The sequence below is a fragment of the Microtus ochrogaster genome, assembly GCF_000317375.1.
Source record: "Microtus ochrogaster isolate Prairie Vole_2 chromosome 14 unlocalized genomic scaffold, MicOch1.0 chr14_random_1, whole genome shotgun sequence".
In the NCBI taxonomy this organism is placed as follows: Eukaryota; Metazoa; Chordata; class Mammalia; order Rodentia; family Cricetidae; genus Microtus; species Microtus ochrogaster.
The window spans coordinates 373,823-396,024 of record NW_004949096.1 but is presented as its reverse complement, the minus strand read 5'-3'; the positions used below and the strand labels follow the sequence as shown (position 1 = coordinate 396,024).

The window sequence follows — 22,202 nt, the reverse complement described above, 5'->3', positions numbered from 1 at the left end:
AGAGTACAGACCTAAACAGAGAACTCTCAACAGAAGAATCTAAAATGCCTGAAAACCCCTTAAGAAAATGCTTAACATTCTTAGCCATCAGAGAAATGTAAATCAAAACAACTCTGAGATTCCATCTTACACCATTTGATCTTATTGATCATTCCCATCAGCAAACAAATGCACTATGCTTGCTTTTATCTATAAATTAAAACAAGTTTGTTGTCATTGTTGTTGTTTTGTTTTGATTTGTTTTTCGAGACAGGGTTTCTCTGTGTAACAGCCCTAGCTGTCCTGGAACTAGCTCTTGTAGATCAGACTGACCTCAAACTCACAGAGATTCACCCACCTCTGCCTCCCAAGTGCTGGCATTAAAGGTGTGCGCCACCACTGCCCAGCAAAACAAGTTTGTTTGTTTTTTAAGAAAGAAAACCACCCTCTCCTGACCTGCTTCCCCGATCAACAAGAGCCCTTGTCTTTATGTCTTTGTTCCCTTTGTGTAGACCTGCCTGAAGAAGTTGTCTCTATGGCCTGACTCCCGTGAGTGTACTATCTCCTCCCCTTAGCTCTCGGTCATCTAGACAAGCACACCACCCATGAACTACACCACTTTCCCCAGCTGCTCCAATCCATCCAGGGATAACTACCGCTAATACAGAAATGATTCCAGCACTTTCTTTCTGCAGATACACACCCAATAAATAGATGCTTTTAAAAATGATCAAGGTGGTGAGATGACAGGTGATTTCTTTATAATGTTTTAGAACCATATGAATTATTTTAATGAGAAATGTGTTATTTCCTAATCAAGGGGAGGAAACTGATTTCATTGTAGATAAAAGAAAGCATCCTTGCTTTATGCGGCACTGTAGCGTGAGGCTGATTAATCTTAACAATAAAACTCCGGAGTCAGACATTAGGAGGTGAACGCTGAAAGATCAGAGAAGTAAAGCAACCAGCCACTAAAGTTCTTACCTCTATGAAATCCTTAGACCAAAAAGGTATCCTGTCTCTACTAGTGCTCAGACTAAATGCCTTGAGTTCCTATCTCCTCCTGCCTCTTATTCCTCTCTCCACCCTGCCACAGCCCTTCCTGTCTCCACCTCCCTAGCACTGGGATTAAAGGTGTGTGACTCCCAAGTGCTGGGATTAAAGGTGTGAGTTGCCACGGCTTGTTTGGCTCTGTTTCTTTTTTAGACTAGATCAATGGTGTGTGGCCCAGAGTAGTCTTGAACTCACAGAGATCCATCTGCCTCTGTCTCCCAAATGCTGGGATTAAAAGTGTGTGCCACCACTGCCTGGCCTCTATGGCTAGCTAGTGTGGCTAGCTCCACACTCTGATCCTCAGGCAAGCTTTGTCACAGCACAAACAAAATCTCACCACAGAGCACTGCACCTGTGGCTTTTCTTCAAAAAGGAGGCATTGGGAAGAAAGCTAAGGCAAATAAACACGTTGTTTTGCGTAGACAAACACCTACTGTAAAATATGCAGTAGCCCCTCGTTTCTGAGAACCCTCTGGACAGCTTTTTAACAGTGCACACTCTACATCAGTATTTGATTTTCCTAGCTGGAGATTATTATCTTGTCTTGGGCAGACGACAGTGAGAAGGATAAATGGTGTGTAGGGGGGTCTCAGAAAGGCCAGGAGGAACTGGATCTGAAATATGCCTTAGGTCATGACATACCCTTCCCTCGTCTGGTGAACCCTCTCTCCCTGTAATACATAGCTCATTCTCCCAGCCCCACCCATCGGAGTTCTCATTAACTTCACTTCGTCTTCGAGTGTGGAAACCGCCATGATCCTCATTTCCAGCTTGGCCCCCAGGTACCACCTCCCTTTCCCATCTTTCCTTGCTTACCTTGATCTAAACATACCTGTCATATCCCCCTCATGTTTACGAGATGACCATATTGTTACCTTAAAACCGAACAGTTAGAAACACAGTAGGCTGCTTGCCAAAAGATATTTTTTAAATTAGAGATAATTTGAAGGGACTATTTCCCAATAATCAACACCCCCATGAGGTTTAAAACTCCAGTTTTGAGATGGTTTGTCAATATGCATTTACTGGACTCAATAGCTGGAATCAACCATTTCTTTAAAAAGGATAATGGCACAGGAGTAAATGTATACAGAAAAAGGATAGCATGTTCAACACAATATTAATAACCTCTGGGTTACTGGATTGGGGGAGTTGCCATCCCCTATTACTCCTTTTCCTGAATGCTCTGGTTTCCACAACTACTTAAAGAACTTGAAAATTAAATGCACTAACAGGTAAATGCTCAAAGAGAAAAGGGGGTGGGAGGTAAGAACAAGAAAGCAGAACAAGTCTTCCTGTCCTCTTGTAGCCAGAGGGACAAGGACACCGCACTAAACTTTGAATCTCTGTCTCCAGTCTCGGACTCCAGAAACCCATTCCTCAGAGAGTAGATCTAACAGACCTCAGCCAGGTCCAAAGCGAGGCAAAAACAAAGATCGGAATTTGAGCTGCCACTCAGTGGCAGAGAACTTTCTCAGCATGCATGAGAACCGAGTTCCATCCCAGAAACACAGACGTGAGGGAGGGTACTGCTACTGCAGCATAAAGAGGGCTATTTGTAAGTGGGGGTGGGGGGCGAACAGCTTGGGTGCAGGGCTGGAAGAGCAAGCTCCAGAACGTTCTGTTCACAGAGCTGCTCGTGTTCCTGGAATCGCGGCTCCCCACCTTTGCTTTGGCATCTGAAGCACCAGGAGCTACTTAAGAGCAGGTTATCTGCTTCCAAGAAGTAAATCTCCGGGACAGGTATTACACGCGCAGGCGCCGCCGAGGGAAGGTGCAGAGCAGAGCTAGCTGGAGCTCCCAGCCAGAGCCTCCGCTATCTCTTTTGGCAGAGGTTCTCAGGGATGAGGCCATGTCTGATGGGGATTTTCTCCAGCTCTGACAGCCTTGGCCCCACCAAAACACACAACTTTGTTTCCCCCATACATCACTGCTCGGGAGTCTTCTGGGCTTTTCCTTTCCAGCATCCACAGGTCAAACACTGCGTGTTCCCAACAGTCCGTGAACTTCTTGGACTAGCAAAGGGACATTGATTCTGCTCAGCACTCCTTTGGAGTTTCTATTGTGTTGGATTTCCCATTCCCCCTACCCAGTCCCCAGAGAGTAACTTCCTCCTTGTTCTAATAACTTGGACCACAGTCAAGGTTGATGTGTTTCTCCATTCTGCAGGCTATTTTCTTCAGAAGAGACAAAACAGAGGCCAGCAGGGTAGCTGAGGTTTGTCAGCAGCCTTAGGAAGTCAGCAGCCGTGGAGGATACACAAAGAAAAGGTCTTCAAACAAACACAAAGTAGACAGAACAAGACACTGGAAACAGAAGTTTTCAAAATGGAGAACTTATGCTCAGAAAGGACTCCCCAGAAATGTCTTGTCCTAGGAACCCACTTTAAAAATGCATTTCTTGCCTCAGGAGATGACACAGCAGGTCTCTGCAAGCATGAAGACAGAGCTCTCAACACAAAAACTCAGGCATGTCAGCATGCTCCTATAATCCCAGCATTGGGAGCCAGAGACAGGCAGGCAGGTTCTGAGAGCTTGCTGGGCTGCTGGCCTGATCAAAACGGGCGAACTTTCCCCGTCAGGGAAGAGAACCTATCACAAGGCAATAATGCGGAGAATGACAGAAGGCGGCACACGAGGGACATGGGGGAATTTAAAAAATGGGCAAAAAGAAGCTGCAAAGTTGGCTCAGCAGTTAAGAGCACTGCTTGCCCTCCTTCCGGAGGGCACAGGTTAATTTCCACCACCCATGTGGCAGCTCACAACCGTTTCTAACACCAGTTGCAAGAGATCTAATGCCCTCTTCTGGCCAGTGTGGGCACTGCAAGCATGTCGTGTGCAGCCATGCAGGCAAAACACCCATTAAATAAAATACAAATAGAATATTTAGGGTGGGAGTGAGACAGAATCTCTTTACACAGACCTGTCTGTCATGAAACTTACTTTGTATTCCAGGCTGGCCTCGAACTCATAGATTTGCCTGCCTCTACCTCCCGAGTGCTGAGATTAAAGGCTATGTGCCACTACTGCCTGACAAGAATATTTCATAATTAAAACTTACTGCTTACTTTACAATCACACTCTGGCATTTCATCGGGCAAGAATTACTAAATTCTGAATGGTGAAGGACGGAATCCAAGAAAAGAAGTTAACGGAGAGAGAAATGTCTCAAAGGTATAGAGGCTTTTGTTTTGCTTTTTTCAGATCCACAGAGAAGTAGAAAGTTAGATAAAATAGCAGAAAAATTGAAGGACAGGGAGAGGCCTCAGAAGACAAAAAAGTGACTCCTCTGATTGCTGGCAGAGATTCAATAAAGACAGAACCAAGATAGGAAGAAAGGAAACACAGGTGGGTCCCGCTGTTTAAGCAGAGAAAACAAAATCAAAAGAAATAGTCCCGGAAATGTCCCAGATTGAGGGTTTTGGGGCTGGGATTGAGAAGTTTAAGAACAGAATGAGTGGGAACGAATGTCTCTGCAAAACCTGCCCGTAGACTCAGGGTAGAGTCAGTTCTTCCGGGGAAAAAAGTAAAGTTATGGAGAAAAGCAAGGTTAAATAAACTAAGGCTGGGAGAAAGACCTGACCAGCATGCAATGACACATTTGATGCCACAAACAGAGTGCTCTGCGAAACAAGGAAGTGAGCAGGGTTCCTGCTGCACGGAGTTTTTAATTGTCTTGCACGGATGTCGATGCCACGCAGTCTGTGATAAGTCTACAATAAACCAGGAGAGGGCTGGCGCGGGGACAGATCGTCCCTATTCCCAACTGCTACCCTGGCTCCCCCATGTTAGGCCTAGCTCCTGCATCGCCCCCGATGTCAGTCAACAAGGCCATTGTCCACTCACTTGCTCTGCCCTTCTGTCCATTTCACTGAGCTGGAGCTCCCAGCAGCCATTCTAGAAGAGAAGAAGAGGTAGGGGTGGGGAATGGAGGATGCGTGGTTCTGGCAAGCCCCTGGCTCCCAGAATCCAACAAGAAACTTCGAAGCTAATGGTCTGGCCAAGAGTGCTGCAGTATGCTCCCAGTACCACTAGTGGGATCAAAGGCGCCCCAGAAAGGCTAGACAGAGCCTGAGCTTTGGAATCGGATCTGGGCATGGAATCTAACTTCTCTCGCTAACTGGATGGGGTCTTGGGAAGTTATTTGACTCACTGGGGTTTATTAATTCATCTGTAACTCAGGTGACAGTGCCTGGAGTCCAGTCCTGTTAGGAAGCCAAGGTGCAGTGGGCTAGGAGGGCACCTGATGTCTCGGGTACATCTCACTTGTCTGAAACCACACATGAGCTCTGTGACTGTTGAAAACCAGCCCCACCTGCCTTGCTTGCTTCCGTGTTAGGTGCAGAGAAGTGCTATGCGTGCCTGGCCGCAACACTCCCCCTACAGTGCTCGTCCAGCTTGCGTGGGCAAAACCTGTCAGTGCAACCAGGAGTGGACACATCTAACTTCCAATTGTTCAAATCAACACCACGCCAGTACAGTTTGGAGACTTTGCACATGCAAAGCCCTTCTCGATAAGATAACACAGTGGTTGAGCTTCAGTAATAGCGCCAGCAAAACATAAACACTCAAAGAAGTTTCATGGACACAAGTCTTTGAAGAATTCTAAAACATTCAACAAAGAAAGGACACACTAAGGGTTCCCAATATTCCTTGTTCCCTTGCTCCAGACCAAAACATCCCACTTCCACTTTTGAAAATGGAATGTTAAACACACCCCTCCAACTGGGCAAGGGAGGAAAGCCTCTGAGTGCTACTGTGAGCTACACCAGCTTTTCTAGGCCCAGGTCTCTGCTTCCTTTATTAGCTATAATACCCTAAAAATGATTTAAACAGCGATAAATTCCTTACCCCTTCAAGGTGGCTCCCAGGTTCATCTGATTCCAGGTCATGCATTCAAGCTGGGAGGTCATTTGGTATAAATTGTCACTGTGGAAAAGATCCATAGTTAGAACCACGGCCACATGCACAGGGCAGAGGTGTTTCTCTAAACACAGTGGAGTTCTCACTTCACGGCTCAAGCCTCTATGTTTTCCAAAACGATGACTTGTGGGTCTAAAATGGTTTCATTTCAGTTCACTGATTTCTGCACTTACACACACACACACAGAGAGAAAGAGAGAGACAGACAGACAGACAGACAGACAGACAGACAGACAGAGACAGAGAGAAACAGAGAGAGAGAGGATGAGAGTAAGTCAGTAGTTTATAGGAAAAAAACCTTAGCATAGTGAACTTCAGTTCCTCAAGCTGTATTAAACCTTGGAGGGGAAGCGGCTAGAGGGAGTAAGGCTTTGGAAGGTAACACAGCCTAGATAGCTCAACATTAAAGTTAAAAGCCTGAAGCTGAGAGCAAAGTGACAGCGGATTAATTATTCGTGAAAAGGCCATTACGTTTGTTTAATCAAAAGGATAAGTATCATGTGGATTATGAGGGTCCGAAAGGGCAGGGTGATGGGTGATGGATGGGCTAATATCCAAGGGTGTGACAAGCCAAAGAAACAGGGCAATAATCTCAGCACAGGGATAAGAATTATTCTGCATGTATTTTATAATCCTAGTGAAAGTCAAGTGAAGCTTTAAGAAAAAAAAAAATGTTTAACAGCCTGTCATTTACATTAAGACCTCAAAGGGGAAAACAGACCTCCAGGTAAACCAACCAAGAGCTGTTCTCTGTCCTTGTGTGTCTCATCACTAACACATAAATCAATGGAATCTCCGATGACCAAGCCCTATTAGGAAGACATTCAGGGCAGAACCAAAAGGGTTAACAATGAAATCCGAGGTTCAAGAGATTAATGGTTTGCCTGGAAACCTTCAGTCTAAACGTATCACAGAAGAAAATTTTCATCCTACCTTCACTGCAGAATGAACAGAGATAAGTATTCAATCCTTAACGCGTGATACCAGATCACAAATCCCGAACAATCTCCTGTCTTGTCCCAACATTCCTTTCTATTGCTTCATTGGACAGAAGCAGAGTTTTTAATTCAGAAAGGGCTTACTGGGCCAACAGAACTGAGAACTTGTGGAGGGGTGACAGAAATCACACCGCTCTGAGTCACCGGATCCTGTTGTCCCTCGCTCTAAACCTCGCTCCATAAACAACAGCAGCATCCATCTGACTCTCCTATAATCCCTGTGCAAGTTATTCGGAACTCCTTGAGGCCAGTACCCTGGCCGAAGAGGAAATCGGCTTCCAGGAGGAGATTTTTGCATATGAAAAATACAGTGACTTCAAACTCCAAGTATGTGTATCTTCATTAGTCAGTGTATATCTGGACCCCATCACTCATCCCTGTGGCTGACTGGCTATTATGCTACCACAGTATCCTACATATCAATGGGAAGGAAAGAAAAGATTAGTTTCTTCTGGAGCTTCCCCGTTCTGTTCGCAGCGGCAGCCCGTGCTGGTCTGTGCCATTGCCTTTCGCAATTCCACGAATTCCTTCTGTAAGGCTGATGTAATTAATTCCTGAAAGACCCCAACTTTTATTAGAAGTGCCAGCCTGCTGCATTTACCGCAGCAGAGTTTCTTGAACTTTCTTTGGGCTGACAGTTCATTAATAAGTGGCCTCCTCCACAATCTCTCTGCTGGTTTTTGTTCTCCTGTGCCTTTTCATCAAGCAATCCATTTATTAATCTTGCCATTAATCTCAGCCAAGGGGCATTGTATTCCCCAGGTAGCTCTATATTTTTGTCACTGATTTTTAAAAAATTGCTCGCCAACTAAAATCACTCAGCTTCAGTTGACAACTTTCCCCGGCCCCATTGGGATGTGGGGTCTTTCCAGAATGACTTGATTCTTATGGAAGACTCGAGATAGTATCATTTATTATTATTATTATTATTATTATTATTATTATTATTAACATTATTATTATGGTTTTTTGAGACAAGGTTTTTCTATGTTACAGTCCTATTGTCCTGGAACTCACTTTGTAAACCAGGCTGGCCTCGACCTCACAGACATCCACCTGCCTCTGTCTCCCAAGTGATGGGATTAAAGGCGTGCGCCATGATGCCTGAATATTGTAATTTTCAAGAAAGATGGAAAATAAGGTGAATGAAGAAGTTGATGCACAAGGATGAATGAATGAATCTCAGATTTCTAAATTTATATTTAGAGATTTTTCTAAGACTTATTGCACCGTCCTATTGATTCCTGATTGCCTCGGTACAAAAGGATCTCAAAGACAAATACTTTTAAATTCATTTTTGGGGCCCCAAAAAGAATTTTCTCAGATATAGGACATACATGTGTGTCTTCCTATGGGATATTTAATTTTAAAAAACAAAACAAAACTGTACTGCATTGTCCAATATGGCAACCACTAGCCATGTGTGATTCTTGAACAGCAGAAATAGAGCTTCACTAAGGTAAAGTTTGGGTTCTACTGGGTCAAGTACAACGTTTTTGGTAGCTCTATTTTTCTTATTTTCACGTGGTTACTAGCGTATTTCAAATACTCCCGTGACCCCTACTATGTTTCTAGCTGACAGTGGTACTTAGGAGTGGCACCTGGTATGTTCTGCTCCTTTGGAAGCATTTGGCATCCGAGGCTAGTTCACTGTTATTTACATAATCTCACACTCTCAAAATAATAGAATAAAAATCCTAAATAATACTACTAATTTTAAAAAGATATTTTCTCTTTGCAATCTTCCTGTATGAAGGCCCTCAGGAATGGATGGGATTATGTTTTGAGTCTGTGGGAAAATCTGAGGAGATTGCCATTCAACACTCTGTACCTTAGATTTCATACCTGTCAAATGAGAAAATTCATCTTAGTCTCGTTTTATAGGGATATTGTAAGACTCAAAGAGATTGATGTTCCTAATGACTTTCTGAAGATGGTACGGAGAATATCCAGTTTTCTAACCCATCAGATTTTATCTGGCACGTTTGCAGATATCAGTCTGCAACAACTCGGTATCAGTCCCAACAACTTCAGGAAGTATCCCCATTTTCAGACAAGGACCGGCACTCGGAGGGGTCCCTGCCACTAGGATGCCTGATGACCCTCCTCCCAGCTCCTTTAGAGGCTCCTGGGCATGATTCAACATCTGAACCTATGTCTAGGCTATCGTTTATATAACAGTACAGAGAAGAATCTGGAGGAGAAAGAACGAAAGAGTTGTTTATCCAAAGGAAGACAGGACCAGCAGCTCATGGAGCTGCAGTGATGCAAGATGCCTGTTGTATCCTCTGCTCCCCGCCAAGGATAGTGCATCCTCTCTGCCCAGTGACTGACCTCCCCACACTTTGTGTTCCATATCTCAGCCATGAAGCTTCTGAAGTGGGTGGGGAGACGGAATGGGGGGAAGGGTTTGCAGAAAACCTCCAAGCTATTCGTAGGCTTCCTTAACCGTACCCTGCCTTCTGCTGTCTTGGGGTCCACAGTGACTCAGGGGGTTGGCAGCATGGCCCCGCTTTTCCCCCAGAGCCAGTGGAGGCAATGACGGTAACTGCTGCTGCAGAGAGCAGAATGTCAACTCAAGCTAAAAATACTGGCTCCCACCATAGTCAAATTCTGATCTCCGGGCAATTGGTCAATACCCAGCTCTCATCATGGAAGCCTGGGGAAAGAGGCAGCATCCTTCGGGGACTACTGAGCTCTGGCAGATGGAGCGGTTACTTATTAAAGGGCCATGGTCAGTGTCTACCACCTCATCCCCAGAAGGAATCAGATAAGCATGTGGTTTGGCTCAAGGCAGCCCCAGTGGTCACGTAGACATTTCAGCTCCAACCGTTCAGCTCTGCCTGGTCGGAAGTGGACCTTTGGCTACAGGCTGCCAAAATATAGTCCCAATGTCATGATAGCCTTCATATTTTTTAAGTAGCTTTTTTTTAAGTCACTTGTTTCCTATGTTAAAAAAAATGTTTGAAGTCAGAAGCAAGGGAGAAAGGAAAGAAACTTCTATAGTTGGGATTGATGCGTGTTGGAGTAAAATAAAAGGAAGTCAGTCCTAGCAAAAGGGGGAACTTGAAAGGAAATCAGTAGTAGATCGTATAGTTTATTTTGGCCTGGATTACAGAATTACGGTGTTCTTGACCTCTACACAAAAGAAAGGAAGGAAAAAAAAAAAAAACCTCTGCTATTATCTGGACCAGAACTCCTCCACTGTCAAATGCAGTGAACTCAAGCACGTTGTCATCTTTAAGTGTGTTTACTATTCAACAGAAGAAGGAAGAGAGAGTCCTGACGGAACCCTCTAACTGCCCTGTCTGAGATCACAGTTCCTCGGGCCTCTGGGGCTGGAAAAAGAGAATCTCAGGACAGGTAAAGCTTCCCCGTAGGATTAAAAGACAGACAAACAGGTTTTGAAAAGTGGAGATACCCAGCATGGGTGGTAAAGTGTCCCTGCTATGGGGACCCAGTCCTGCACCAAGGGAGAGGTCTCTGTGGCCTTGCCTCTACCCCTAAGCAAGGTGCATATGGAAAGGCTACACTCAGCCTTCCACAGAGCCTTTCTCCAGCATGGCTCCTCCCTCCACAAAGGCGCCATGGAGGCTGACTGCCCTGAACTTTCTGCCCAGCAGGCTCCAGTGAATAATTATTTCGTGCTCTCTCTCTTGGTATTGTATTGCTCTCAAGCTCACCAGTTATCCGAAGGAAAACCCGCTAGGGATTCAATTTCTAATAATAAACACTTGCTCGGCACACAGGTTACAGGAATATTTGGAACTAGATTTCCCCCCCTCCCTGGAGACGGGTTCAATTCAAGCCCGTGGCTCTGATAACGTGGCCCACCACCCTGGAAACCACTTCAGACCTTCCACTTTAGCTTCTGTGGGAAATGAATATTAAAATATACTGTATGATGTCCATGGTTTCACAAGTGAAGACGGCCAAAATTAAGGGTAATTTTATTTTGAGGACAGCTGTCACCTGATTTATGTCTTAATTGAAGCCAAATCCACATGGCAAGTTATAGACATCCCTTGACCCACAGTTTCCAAAATTCCACAGGAACTCTATGACGGCTAAGGTGGTTGATCGTCTGTGAAATTAATGGGTCGTGGTCTCTATGGGACACATCAGTATTTGGGAATAACCAACATTTTATTAAAATATCGGAAGCATAAGTTTTTTAGGACTGGAGTGCTACCTGCTAAAGAGCAAACATAGCACAAAAGGGAATCATCTCACTTAAGCCTACAGCACGGATAAAGAAATCCAAGTAGAGCTACAGGCTGGAGAGATGGCTCAGCAGTTAAGAACACTGACTGCTCTTCCAGAAGACCAGAGTTCAAGTCCTACCACCCACATGGAAGCTCACAACCACCTATAATTCTAGTCCCAGGGTTTCTAACACTCTCTTGTGGTCACTGATGTAATTGGTGCAGAGAAATACATGCAGACAAAATGCCGCATACAGAAAACAAATAAATACAGTGTTTAAAAGGAAGGCATATAAGGCTAATAGAAAAAACAAAAGGATGAATAAAACACCCAGGCTTGGGAAGAGTGCCCGGATAGCTGCCTTGTCTGTGTAGAAATTGCAGTGGCTCCTGCTGCATGGGGTTGGACTTCATTACTCCTCACACTGGGACATCAGGTAATACACTTTTCCCTGAAACCTTGCTTCTGGGCAAGCACAAACCAGTGGGGTACCAGAAGCAATCCTCCTGGAGCAGCACAGATGAGAAGAGAGATTTATGTATGCTCTTGCAGTCTCTAGGAGGCTTCTACTGTACTGAGTTTCATCTATATGGGGTGTGTGTGTGTGTGTGTGTGTGTGTGTGTGTGTGTGTGTGTGTGTGTGTTATATGCCCAATGGTAAAGATGACGCTGAAGGAGTCTGGAGAAGGCTGCTTTTAACAACACCCCCACCAGGGAAAACACTGCCCGTGATACTTTTTATGGTTGCTGTGAGTAAGAGGGGCTTCCATCACTATGGGAGATAAAGTCCGTCCTCCAGCAAGATAGATGGCACATGCCATCTTCAAAGAGTGACACTTAGCCATGTGAGAGGGAGCAGGATGCAGAGAGAAGAATGGATTATATCCACACTACCTAAATTCAAACTCAAATTATATCTCTTACTATGTACGACTGGAAAAAAAAATTATCACTTCTCAGAGTCTCAGTTTCTTCCTTTGTAAAATGGAGGCGATAACCCAGTGCCCACCTCAAAGACCAGTGGTGTGGATTAAAGAAGTCAATACCCATGAGGTGCTTTACAGTGACACTTAACACGAAATCGGTCTATGCAAGCGTTTGCACTTACTGTCTATCAATAAAAGATCCTGGCATAGAAAGGGGCATAACCCGAGCAAGTGGTCCAGAAGCACTCACTCTCAGAATACCAATGGGCTTTGGAATCTCACTTACTGTGTGATCCTCATCAAGATGTCTCAAGCCTCTAAACTTATCTCCTTGGCAGTAAAGTGGAAATTATAGTATCTACTTCATAAGCAGTAAGATGAATGGGTGAGCTGAAGATGCTATTGGAGAGAGAAGGGAATGGCACAGGGGACAAAGGGCTGACATTTTGAGGCAGACAAAACAAAAGCAACCCTTTCTTTCCCAGTTCCGAATCTTACGAGGGAAAAGGTACCAACCAAGCCAGGGAACAGAAAGCAGCCCCAGCACACTATAAACTAAAATTCAGAAGTTAAACCATTTAGCAATTAAAGTTTGATCCCATTTTCTGTGCTACTTAAATGCAAGTGTTTAAACACCATCCAGATGTTATATTCACACAAGTGTTTAAACACCCTCCAAGTGTTTTTAGAAATAGAAGTGTGCCAGCTCCGTATGCTTGCCTACTCGTCACTCCTGTGGGAAAAGGGTGTGATTTTGGAAAAGAGATTATCAGCACTGTGAACCAGTGGTGCTAGGAGCTCCTAAGACTTCCATGACTGCCTCAAGGGAGGAAGCGCTTTTCCTACAAGGGTCGCAATTGTTCTTGCTATGCTTCTACTTAGGACATTTCTGTACTAGGGGAAAATAGTGTTTTATGAGATCGGTGTCAAAACTCGATAGAAATGTCATAGAATGTCTTAGAGTGCCACAGAAAGAATAAAGGAACAAGCAAATATTTATGCAAGGTGAATCTGACAAAAATTACTTTCAACAATGGCCAGTCAGAAGCTGGGTTAGAAAATATGTTTTGTATATAAAATAGGGTGATATAGTTCAGTGGTAGAGTAGACGCTTGGCATGCAAGAGGCCCCAGCAACAAAAACTGTAACAATCAGAATGACTTTTCCCTTCTTGATAGTAACCACAGATTCATCCCCCAAGCCAAAAATCAATAACAAAAATGTAAACTTCGTTTAGAAAAATGATACTAAATCATAGACTGTGATCACTTTCTGACATACCCTCTTCCTAGAGTTCCCCAGTATGAACCGACGTTTGGCAGAAAGAGGACGGAAGGATGTGTCTTCCGCAGTAATGCAGAGAGAGAGAGAGAGAGAGAGAGAGAGAGAGAGAGAGAGAGAGAGAGAGAGAGGAGAGAGCAAGAACGCTACATCTTGCCAGCCTCCAGCCCCCAAGAAGGTACAGGCCTCATCTCAACAATGCCTACTCCGACCCCTACACCAAGCCCTTTTTCCTGGCTGAGGGAGGGGACCAAGGTCTTCACTCAGCCGGGAACCAGTCCAGGAACAACAGCAATGACACTCTAGCATTAGACAGGAAGGATGTCTGTGGCTTGTTGCCACCACTCCCCATAATGGAAGAGCCTTCCAGCAGGGAGTACTAGCAAATCTTGAGTACTGGTGATTTGGTCCCACTGGGACTGTGGCCTCCCCATAGCAGGCTGACCAGTTCAGGACCCCATTCTAGCTAGGGAGAGAGAAAAGGCATTGTGTTCCTCTCTACACCTTGGGCATACATTTCTCTCCCTCTTGCCTCAAGAAGATGATGTGGAATCCAAGATCCGTTTAGAAATGATGGGATTTTCACCCAAATAGAAAAGTTTCCAAAATCTGAGCACTCCAGCCGGCAAAAGAAGAAGGGCCCAGGTGTTGTGCCTCGGTACCCGGATGGGAGATTCAGACCAGCCCCAGACTTAATTTCGTAATGTACCTGACACCCTAGGATGCTCCTCTGCACTGCAGGCTCTGGGGTCTAGAGCAAGGACGAGCCCCTCCTCCACCTGAGGGACTGGAGGTCCCCAGGCGTGTCCATTCCCCCACCCAATCTCCCAAGACAGAAGCTTTTCCTTCCTTCATTACCTCACTGCCTCCTTCCCTTGACGTCAGCCTCCCGGAGCCGAGTGGCGGGAGGATGGGGAAGGGTTTGGGGCAGTCGGTGTCAGGATCCCTGCAGTACGAGGGGGGGAGGAGGATGGAGCGGTGAGGTAATGCGCACCCAATCCTCTGCAGTCAAGACCGGCGCAAAGCCACCTTCTAGCGGACCGGTGTGTGTGCTTCGCAGTTACTAAGCAACCCTATCTGAGACGCGGGATGCCGGCCAAGTTCACCCAAAGTTGAAGAATAAATTTGGGGGAGAAACGGTGGAGAGTGGAACTTAGAGACCAGAGAAGGGGGAGGAAGCAGAGCTTTGTTGAGGGAAAAAGTGTGTGTGTGTGTGTGTGTGTGTGTGTGTGTGTGTGTGTGCAGATGTCTCCTGATCACCTTCTCAAAGGGTCTCGCCCCAGAGCTCACACAAGGCTGCCCCAAACTACGTCCACAGAACCCTGGCACAGGCCAAAACACTAGAGGGGAAGGGTTAGAGGAGGATGTGGCCCACATTAGGCCCACTGGCCCCTGTGGCCAGTTGGCGCCGAAGGCTTTAAACAAAAGGATGCAGTGGGAAAGAACTTGGTCTCCAATTTTTGGTCCTGGAGAAGTTAAAGTGCTCCCAAAAAAAGATTATTAAGAAATAAATCGTGACCGGACATGGTGACCATCGCCTTTAAATCTCAGAACTCGGGAGAGAGAGACGGGCGGATCCCTGAGTTCGAAACCAGCCTGGTCTACAGAGAGAATACCAGGACAGCCAGGAATACAGGAACAATTCTGTCTCGAAGAATCAAAGAAAAGAAATAACCCGAGAAGGCCGCAGCTTCCTTTTTTATCTCCAAACATGAAGTTCTTCATTTATGTGTAAAGCAAATTTATATCCAAAGCACCTGCTTTGAGGGTCTGGGTCGGGTACAGGCCTTCTTCGCCTCCAAGACCCTCCCGCAGTCAGCGATGGTCAGGGTCTAGCATTTCCTCACCGCGCGCTCACTGGACCTCCAGGGTCACCACAAGACACAATCGTGGTGCTCGGCACCTTCTTACCTGCTGTAGGGCGTCCTCAGCAGCAGGGCCTGGCTGCCTGTGCAGCTGTCCGAAGGGGTGTGGCAGCCATACACCGGGGGCGGCACCGAATATTGCTGCTCGCCTGCCAGAGAGCCAAGGACAGCAGTGAGCAGGACTCGAGAGCGTGAGGCACCGGCAGGAGTTATAGTGCGGGGGTGGGGGTGGGGGGGAGCGTGCTGAACTTCGGACAACGAGGGGCCTGGAGCCAGCCCTGGGACAGCGGTGAGGCAGCTCTCAGATGAGGGGACGAAAAATTTCTCACTTTAGGTTGCGTTGCAGTCACTGTCTGGCATTGGTTGCCTTGTTTGAGTGGCACTTTGCCGTAACTTCCATCTTTTAAATAGAGTAAAGCCAGCTATTATTTCCAGGACCCCTTTAGCTATCCTCTGTTCCCTTCCCCAGTTTGCTAAGGCTTAGGAATCCGGTGGGAAGGGGTGAAAGAATGAAGGCGGCGGGTAAAGACCCGCATCTTTCCCATCCACTTACCCAGAGAGCCCTGCTGGCTCATGGGGTCCTCGTGTTTGAAGGAATGGTTGGGAAACTGCGCCGCGTGGTGCGAGGGCGTGTGGCCATAGCTGGGCGCCCCGTCGAAAGTGACTGTGCTGTATCCTGAGAACCCGCAGAAAGAAACACAGAGACAGTCAGGCTCCTGAAAAGGCAGGAGCATTGGTACGACTTTGGCAGAGGGTACCTGATTCCAGAATTCGCAGAAAATGTTTTCCACCCCTCCGTCTAGGAGTTCAGGCTTGAAGCAGGGACCAAACTCTGTGGTGTAACCTTATCCGCCCCCTTTTCCCAAATAAAATCCCAAGCTCCCCAATTCTTCTGTGCCTCAATTAGGCTCTATCCAGCAATGAATAGAGCCTCCAGCAAGTTAGGTGCAAAAACCGTCGCCCGCCTGGCGGAGAAGTTGTCTTTCTGAAAAACAAACAACGCCGCCGCCGCCGCGTCGCTAGCGCAGGGGCGACTTCGGCTCAGAGGACGGAGTTTCCTGCGCTGACCCCGCTTTGACTCAGGGCTGTAAATCAGAACCCCAGCACCAACTTTCATTAATTACTCGGAGGCAGTTCAACGGTCTGCGCTTTAAACGCGGAGAGTAATTACCAGGGCACGTTACCTCTCCGGGAAACACAGCCTGACACCGAGACACCCAAAGCCTTTAGGAAAGCTTGTAGCAGTGGAAAGAAAGGATCTCTCCAGTCCTTTCCCCCCCCTCCCACGCCCACCTGAGGCCCCACTGCAGTACAGACTAACCTTCTTGCCCCACAGACCAGACTGGAGAACCGACTTCTTTTAATTCCCCTTACCTGTCCCTGGGTAGCAGTAGCTCCGTTGCTTGCCTCAGTTTCCCTTCTGAGAAACAGAGGCTGGTGCTCTTTCCTATCACTCAAAGGGATGAAAAGCAATACGTATGGATTTTTGGAAATCTTAATCTTGTGTGATATTGTTACTAGATTTCTATAATAAACACATATTCCACCTGTGTTTGTCAAAGCTCAAGTTAGTGCAAGAGGGGGCATCCTAAGAATCCTCCCAGGGACTTTACGTGGGTGGGGCCTCCCCCTCCTGTGGTGAAGCTTGGTAGAGGGAGCCCGGATTGGCAGAACAGACTGAAACTGGCTCCCTACTGCGCAGTCTCTAAAACCCGAAAGCTCTTAGGATTAAGGTAAAACCAAGTTCCCGCTCTTGCACGGTTGACCAAGGCTCTTCTATAAGAGGTCGCCGAGATAATTCACTCAGTACAAAGACAAGATGCCGGTTACCTCCAACTTCAAATTACAAAAAGGACACACTACCCAAAGGAAAACCCGAGCTTCTATCGGGATCACACCAGAGCAGTAAATAAACACGGTCCAGGTTGAGGTGTTTCACAGTGAAGGGAATGAGGCACCATGGGAATTGTTAGTTACACGGCCTGGGAAGGAAGTCTTGAGTGCCCCAGAGTTCTGGTTAGCGAATGAGGAATCAGCCTGCTTCTCAACCTGGGTGAGCCCAGAGTGCTTCATTTTTCTTCCCGTGAAGTGAAGAAAGATAATCCCCAACCCTAAGAGCTCCTGGGCGTGGATCAATAAGTACATTTGGCCTTCCAGAGACTTCCTTTCGAAAGAAAAGGCCTGGCCCCACTTGAGGCCTAAAGCTTACAAACGAAATACGGGTCTAGGCACCCACCCGAGTTTTCCTAGAGAAATGAGGAGTCTGTGAAAAAAGGGCTTAAACAAAAACAAAAACAAAACAAAACAAAAAAGGGCGAGGGAGGGGGTAACAATAAAGAAAGTTCTCTAAACGAACCCTTCTCCATTTCTGAACGGAGCAGCCAAAGACCTAAGTCACGCACAATCTGAGACCCGAGGCTCAACCGGGGTAGCGAGAGCAGCTGGGGCCAGGCTGCAGCTCCCACGCTGGGGATCTCGGCTCAGGCTCCCGAACTCCGACTTGAGACTGCGGGCGTCCGGCAAGGCTCCCTACCCGCCTAGCCGGAGATGAGACCCGCAGACCTCGGCCGCAGCAACCTTGAGCCCCTCCCCCGGGGCTCCTGGGAGGGGCAGCGGTGAAAGCGGTGAGACAGTCGGAGGGAGAGCTCTTTCAATTAGAAGCTTATCGGAACCGGGTTAGGATTAGGAACCCTCTGTACCCGGACTGAGCTGAGGCCAGCTCGAAGAGGGCGGGAGTGGGGGCAGGGGGAGAGACTGCTGACTCTGAGAAGTATCAAGAGTATTCAAAGGGTTCTTGTCCAAGCCTTGGAGGGAGAGGCCCTCGAAGCCAAGGTATCCACTTTCCCACGTTTGGTCTGGACCAGGGAGGGGAGAGCAACCTTGACGTCGCGGGAAGAAGAGTAGCGCTCTGAGCTCTCCTCCCCTGCCTCTACTGCGGAGGAGCCCGGAACAGCCTGGCCCTGAGAAGATCAGGGGGAGATTCTACAGCGGGATAAGCCTAGAAGGTGTTGGGGGGGGGGGGAACGAAGCTGCCACGGGATAGATGAAGTCCTCACTCCCACCCAACTACTGTCTTTGATGTGACCGGAGGGGGGCGCTTTTGGCCCCATCGCAGCTGGTCCGATGAGCTTCGGAAGGGCAGTGATCCCCTGGTCCTAGGATCACCCTGAAGTGAGCACTAGCGGGCCGGGGGCTGGGTAGGGGTCAGAAACTGACTGACAAGACCCATTGGGTCCAGACTAGGAAAATCCTTGTCCTCAATCCTCGGTCCTGACAGACTTTCCAACCATCTCACGCTCATAATTTGTCAGGGCCTATTCAACTGGGCAGAGAAAATCCATTTCAACCACGAGCCAAAATTTCTGGGAGAAAACAGGAGAGAAAAAAATGTGGGTTCAAGTCCTAGCTCTGCCAAGACCTAAGAGGCCTCTTGAGTCTAATCTGCCTGGATTTCGTCGTAAAGTTCTAAAAGGCTCCTTCCTTCGCTCCCAGGCTATGCACTTCTTGTAAAGGTGTCTGTAGCCGTTAGCTGTCCATAGTCAATCTACACCAAGTAAGGTTTTGGTGTTTGCTCAATTGTTTAGACGATTAGGACAACGGCTTTATAAGAAATGGGGGGGGGGTCCTTATGAAATTGAGGAAGGGATGAATGAGCGCCATAGTTGGGCTCCAGGGTTTGTGCACAGGTAAATAGAGACAGCATGAGTTCTTCTCCGCAGTGGAGCCCTTGGAGTCTGAGCAAAGCTCGCTGATGTCATTCTCACATTTCCCGAGACAGCTGGCACCTCCTAATCAAAACCCCAAACTAAATACCACATTGTTGAAATGATTCATAGGAACTCCAAAAGTGAAAGTAATGAATATTCAAAGAATCTCGGACCTCGGACCTCAAGGGTCTGCTCTAGTTGACCACAGGAGTTGGGGCAGGAATGGGGAAGTTTCCCCCACTTCAGCTCCTAGCAGCTGAGGGAGCCCATAGACTGATCCTGTACAACCCACTTGCTTTAACTAGAAGAGAAAAAGGTGAGTTTCCTGACAGGAACCTGCTTCCAGGTTATGACCCTTCCCTGAAGACATCCCCACCAGCAGCCTTTTCTTGGTCCATTTGAGAAGGGCAGAGCGTGGTGGGGAGGCATCACCTGCTGGTCCTGGGCTTCAGCTCCTAATTCCTTTCTGAAGTAGCAGCCAGAAGGGTCTACTCCAGAAGAATCTAGACGCCCACCCCCAAGAGTAATGGTAATGCTCTCGGGCTTTAAATTCTGAGTCCCACCCACCTTCTACTATGGGCTTCTATGGACTTGCAGTGCAGAATGCTAAGCACGCCCCCACCCCTACACTCAAAGCAGCAATAGAAGGACTATAAAAGATGGTGGCATATTAGTATTTGCTCCCCAGAGGAATAGGTCAGTGAGTCCCTCCAAGCAAGCATGTTCACTGAAGTCGTACAAATGCCTGACAGTGGCACAGTTTCTGACTCCGGGAGCTTTGGGTGGGCTGTGTGTTCTGTATTTAGAGCCCGATCAGGCATCCTTGTGTTTGGTGTGTAACTTTCGGCCTAACCCATGTCAGCTCTCCTCTTAGGTGATCAGCAAACTGACCTGGAGATGTGCCAACAGTAACACCTGCCTTCTAGAAAGTGATGGCGAGGGTCTGAGAGCCTCTGCAAAGACACCGAGTGCTTCCAACTGACTTGTACAAAACATCAATTTCATTTATGAAAGATCTAGAAGGAAGGGACCCCCTAAGTCCGCTCCAGGTGGCTCCTTGAAGTCAGGAGCTCCCATTCTTCAGTGGTTTTGGTTTCGCTAGAGTTTCGTGTGGCTGAGGTGCTGCAGGATGGGTTCAGAAGGCCCAGAGAACCCTCCCGCACCTCCTGAAAGCAGTGCCGGCCCTGCCTTCCCCTTCCCACACATTTCAGAAACACCCAGACCAAGGACAGCAGAATTGCTGTTCGAGAAAAGCATCCGCCTTTGAGTTAGTAAATGGTTTTCCAAAACATTTTATCAAACCAAATTAGATTCCCAACAGAAATCAAATGAGAACAAACGAAAAGTACAGTGGCTCAGCAACCATGGCTCCTCCAGGGTGCTAACGAAGGAGAGGTGTGGGTGAGCCTGTGAGAGTTAGAAAATGGACGTATTGCAAACAAGGTCCCTTGTACATTGGGTCAAGATCACCAATACACTTGCTCTTGTTCCAGTGTCCCAAGTCTTACAAACCTTCCCCAATCTAACCTTCCTGTGTGTGTGTGTGTGTGTGTGTGTGTGTGTGAGAGAGAGAGAGAGAGAGAGAGAGAGAGAGAGAGAGAGAGAGAGAGAGAGAGAGAGATTAGGAGCATCTGAGGAGCACAAAAGGAAGAAGGCCACCACCTTTTCCTAGACTCTCCACGGATTTGGTTCCTTATCGGTTGGAGCCGGACCAGCCAAGCTTTCTTCCATTCCTGCCGCTTGCGTGGCCTGGAGAAAATCCTACAGTGCTGACATGGTCCCTCAAATGTTAAACCCTAATTCCAAAGCTCCCTTCTGCCTTTGGCGGGCCTAAAGTGAGCCAGCGCATATAGAAAACTGGAGGTTCTTCGGATTTGGGCCTGTCAGAGGCATCACAAGGGGATCCCTAAGCGCTGATCTGACTCCAGTGTCTTCTAAGTCCGTCTGCCCTAGACGTCTAAAAGGGCCGGTGCCTGGTGATAATTTAGTGAGGCACCAGACATTTCCCCAATATAGATCCACACGCTACAACCAATCCCCTCTTAGCTCTTCCCGTGGAATTCCGGAATCTTTCAGGAACCCTGGGACCCTAGATGTCCTCCCGGGTACTGCGAACTATCGGACTCTGGAGTCATGTTCAGGGGGGGGGTGTGGTGTGGTGTGTGTGTGTGTGTGTGTGTGTGTGTGTGTGTGTGTGTGTGTGTGTTAGCACTTCACAGAGTCCACGCTCCCCTGTCCAGGCACCCATTACTTTGACTCCTTGGGAAGGCAGTTGGGATCAGGAAGGAACAGCGCAGAGAAGCCTCCGAGGACTAGGACTCCGAGCGGCGGCAGTGGGTGCAGGGCGGGCTGTCTGGACTCCTTACCTTGGTTGCGGATAGTGGGCTGGCTCTCCAGGCAGCTGGGCAGGTAGGGCGCATTTGGGAACATCCTGGCCTGGCCGGAGGACGCCTGGCTGGGCGGAGGAGGACCGAAGGGTCCGTAGCGACAGGCCCCGGCTGTACCGGTGAACTGGCCAGAGAAGTGCAAAGTGAAGGCGCTCAGGCATTGCTCCTCGTGCGGCTCGGCGCCGCCCCAGCTGGGCTCCTGTTTGATGAAGGAGTGGGGTGGCGGCGGAGGTGGCGGCGGAGCTGGCGGAGGCGCGGGACCGCCCAGCGACCCGTAAGCCGAAGCACCCGGAGGCGCGAAGTCCAGCACCGGCGCCCACTGAGCAGCGCCGCTCACAGGGAGCCCGCAGCCGCCGCCGCTGCCCAGAGAGGACACCGCGGGCAGGAGCGCGTTCAGGTCCCGCACGTCGGAACCCATCAGCTGCGGTTCGGACCCGGACGGCCCTCCGCTCCTACGATTCTGCGGGCTTTGGCCACTGGACTTGGCCCAGGTGCTGCGGGGGCCTCGATTCCCCGGCTGCTCCTGCTGCTGAAGACACCCGGGCTCGCGGAGGAGCGTGTGCTGAGACGCCGGCTCCGGGACACACGTGGAAGCCGACTCCTGCGACAGGAGGAAGTCCAGGATCGCGGCGAGGAGGCGGCGGGCCCGGGTTCCAGGGCTGCCGTCCTCGCTCTGGGTGGGTGGGTGAATGAGTGGGTGGGAGGTAGGGCGGGAAAGGAAAAGGGGGAGCAGGCAGGCGATCCTGTTGCGGAGAGCCCCCTGGGTGTGGGCGCTGCCTTGAACTCCTTACCCCAGCTGCCTGGCTGCCCCCAGCTTCCCAAAGCTCAAATAAGAGGGGCCGGCAGCGGGGGAAGGAGGAGGAGCCAGGATGCTCGGC

The 22,202-nt window shown here is 48.3% G+C and overlaps 1 protein-coding gene across 1 annotated transcript in view; it reads right to left on the bottom strand.

The window, feature by feature from the left end:
• Wt1 (Wilms tumor 1) overlaps nucleotides 1-21,929 on the bottom strand; it is a 45,857-nt gene extending 23,928 nt beyond the window's left edge. The window contains exons 1-5 of the mRNA XM_005364021.3: nucleotides 21,304-21,929; nucleotides 15,784-15,906; nucleotides 15,277-15,379; nucleotides 5,883-5,960; nucleotides 4,878-4,928 (exon numbers count right to left, since the gene is read on the bottom strand). Of these exons, the coding sequence (XP_005364078.1) occupies nucleotides 4,878-4,928; nucleotides 5,883-5,960; nucleotides 15,277-15,379; nucleotides 15,784-15,906; nucleotides 21,304-21,742 (794 nt within the window). The 5' untranslated portion in view covers nucleotides 21,743-21,929. The remainder of the gene's footprint in view (nucleotides 1-4,877; nucleotides 4,929-5,882; nucleotides 5,961-15,276; nucleotides 15,380-15,783; nucleotides 15,907-21,303) is intronic.
• Between the last annotated feature and the right edge of the window lie 273 nt (nucleotides 21,930-22,202).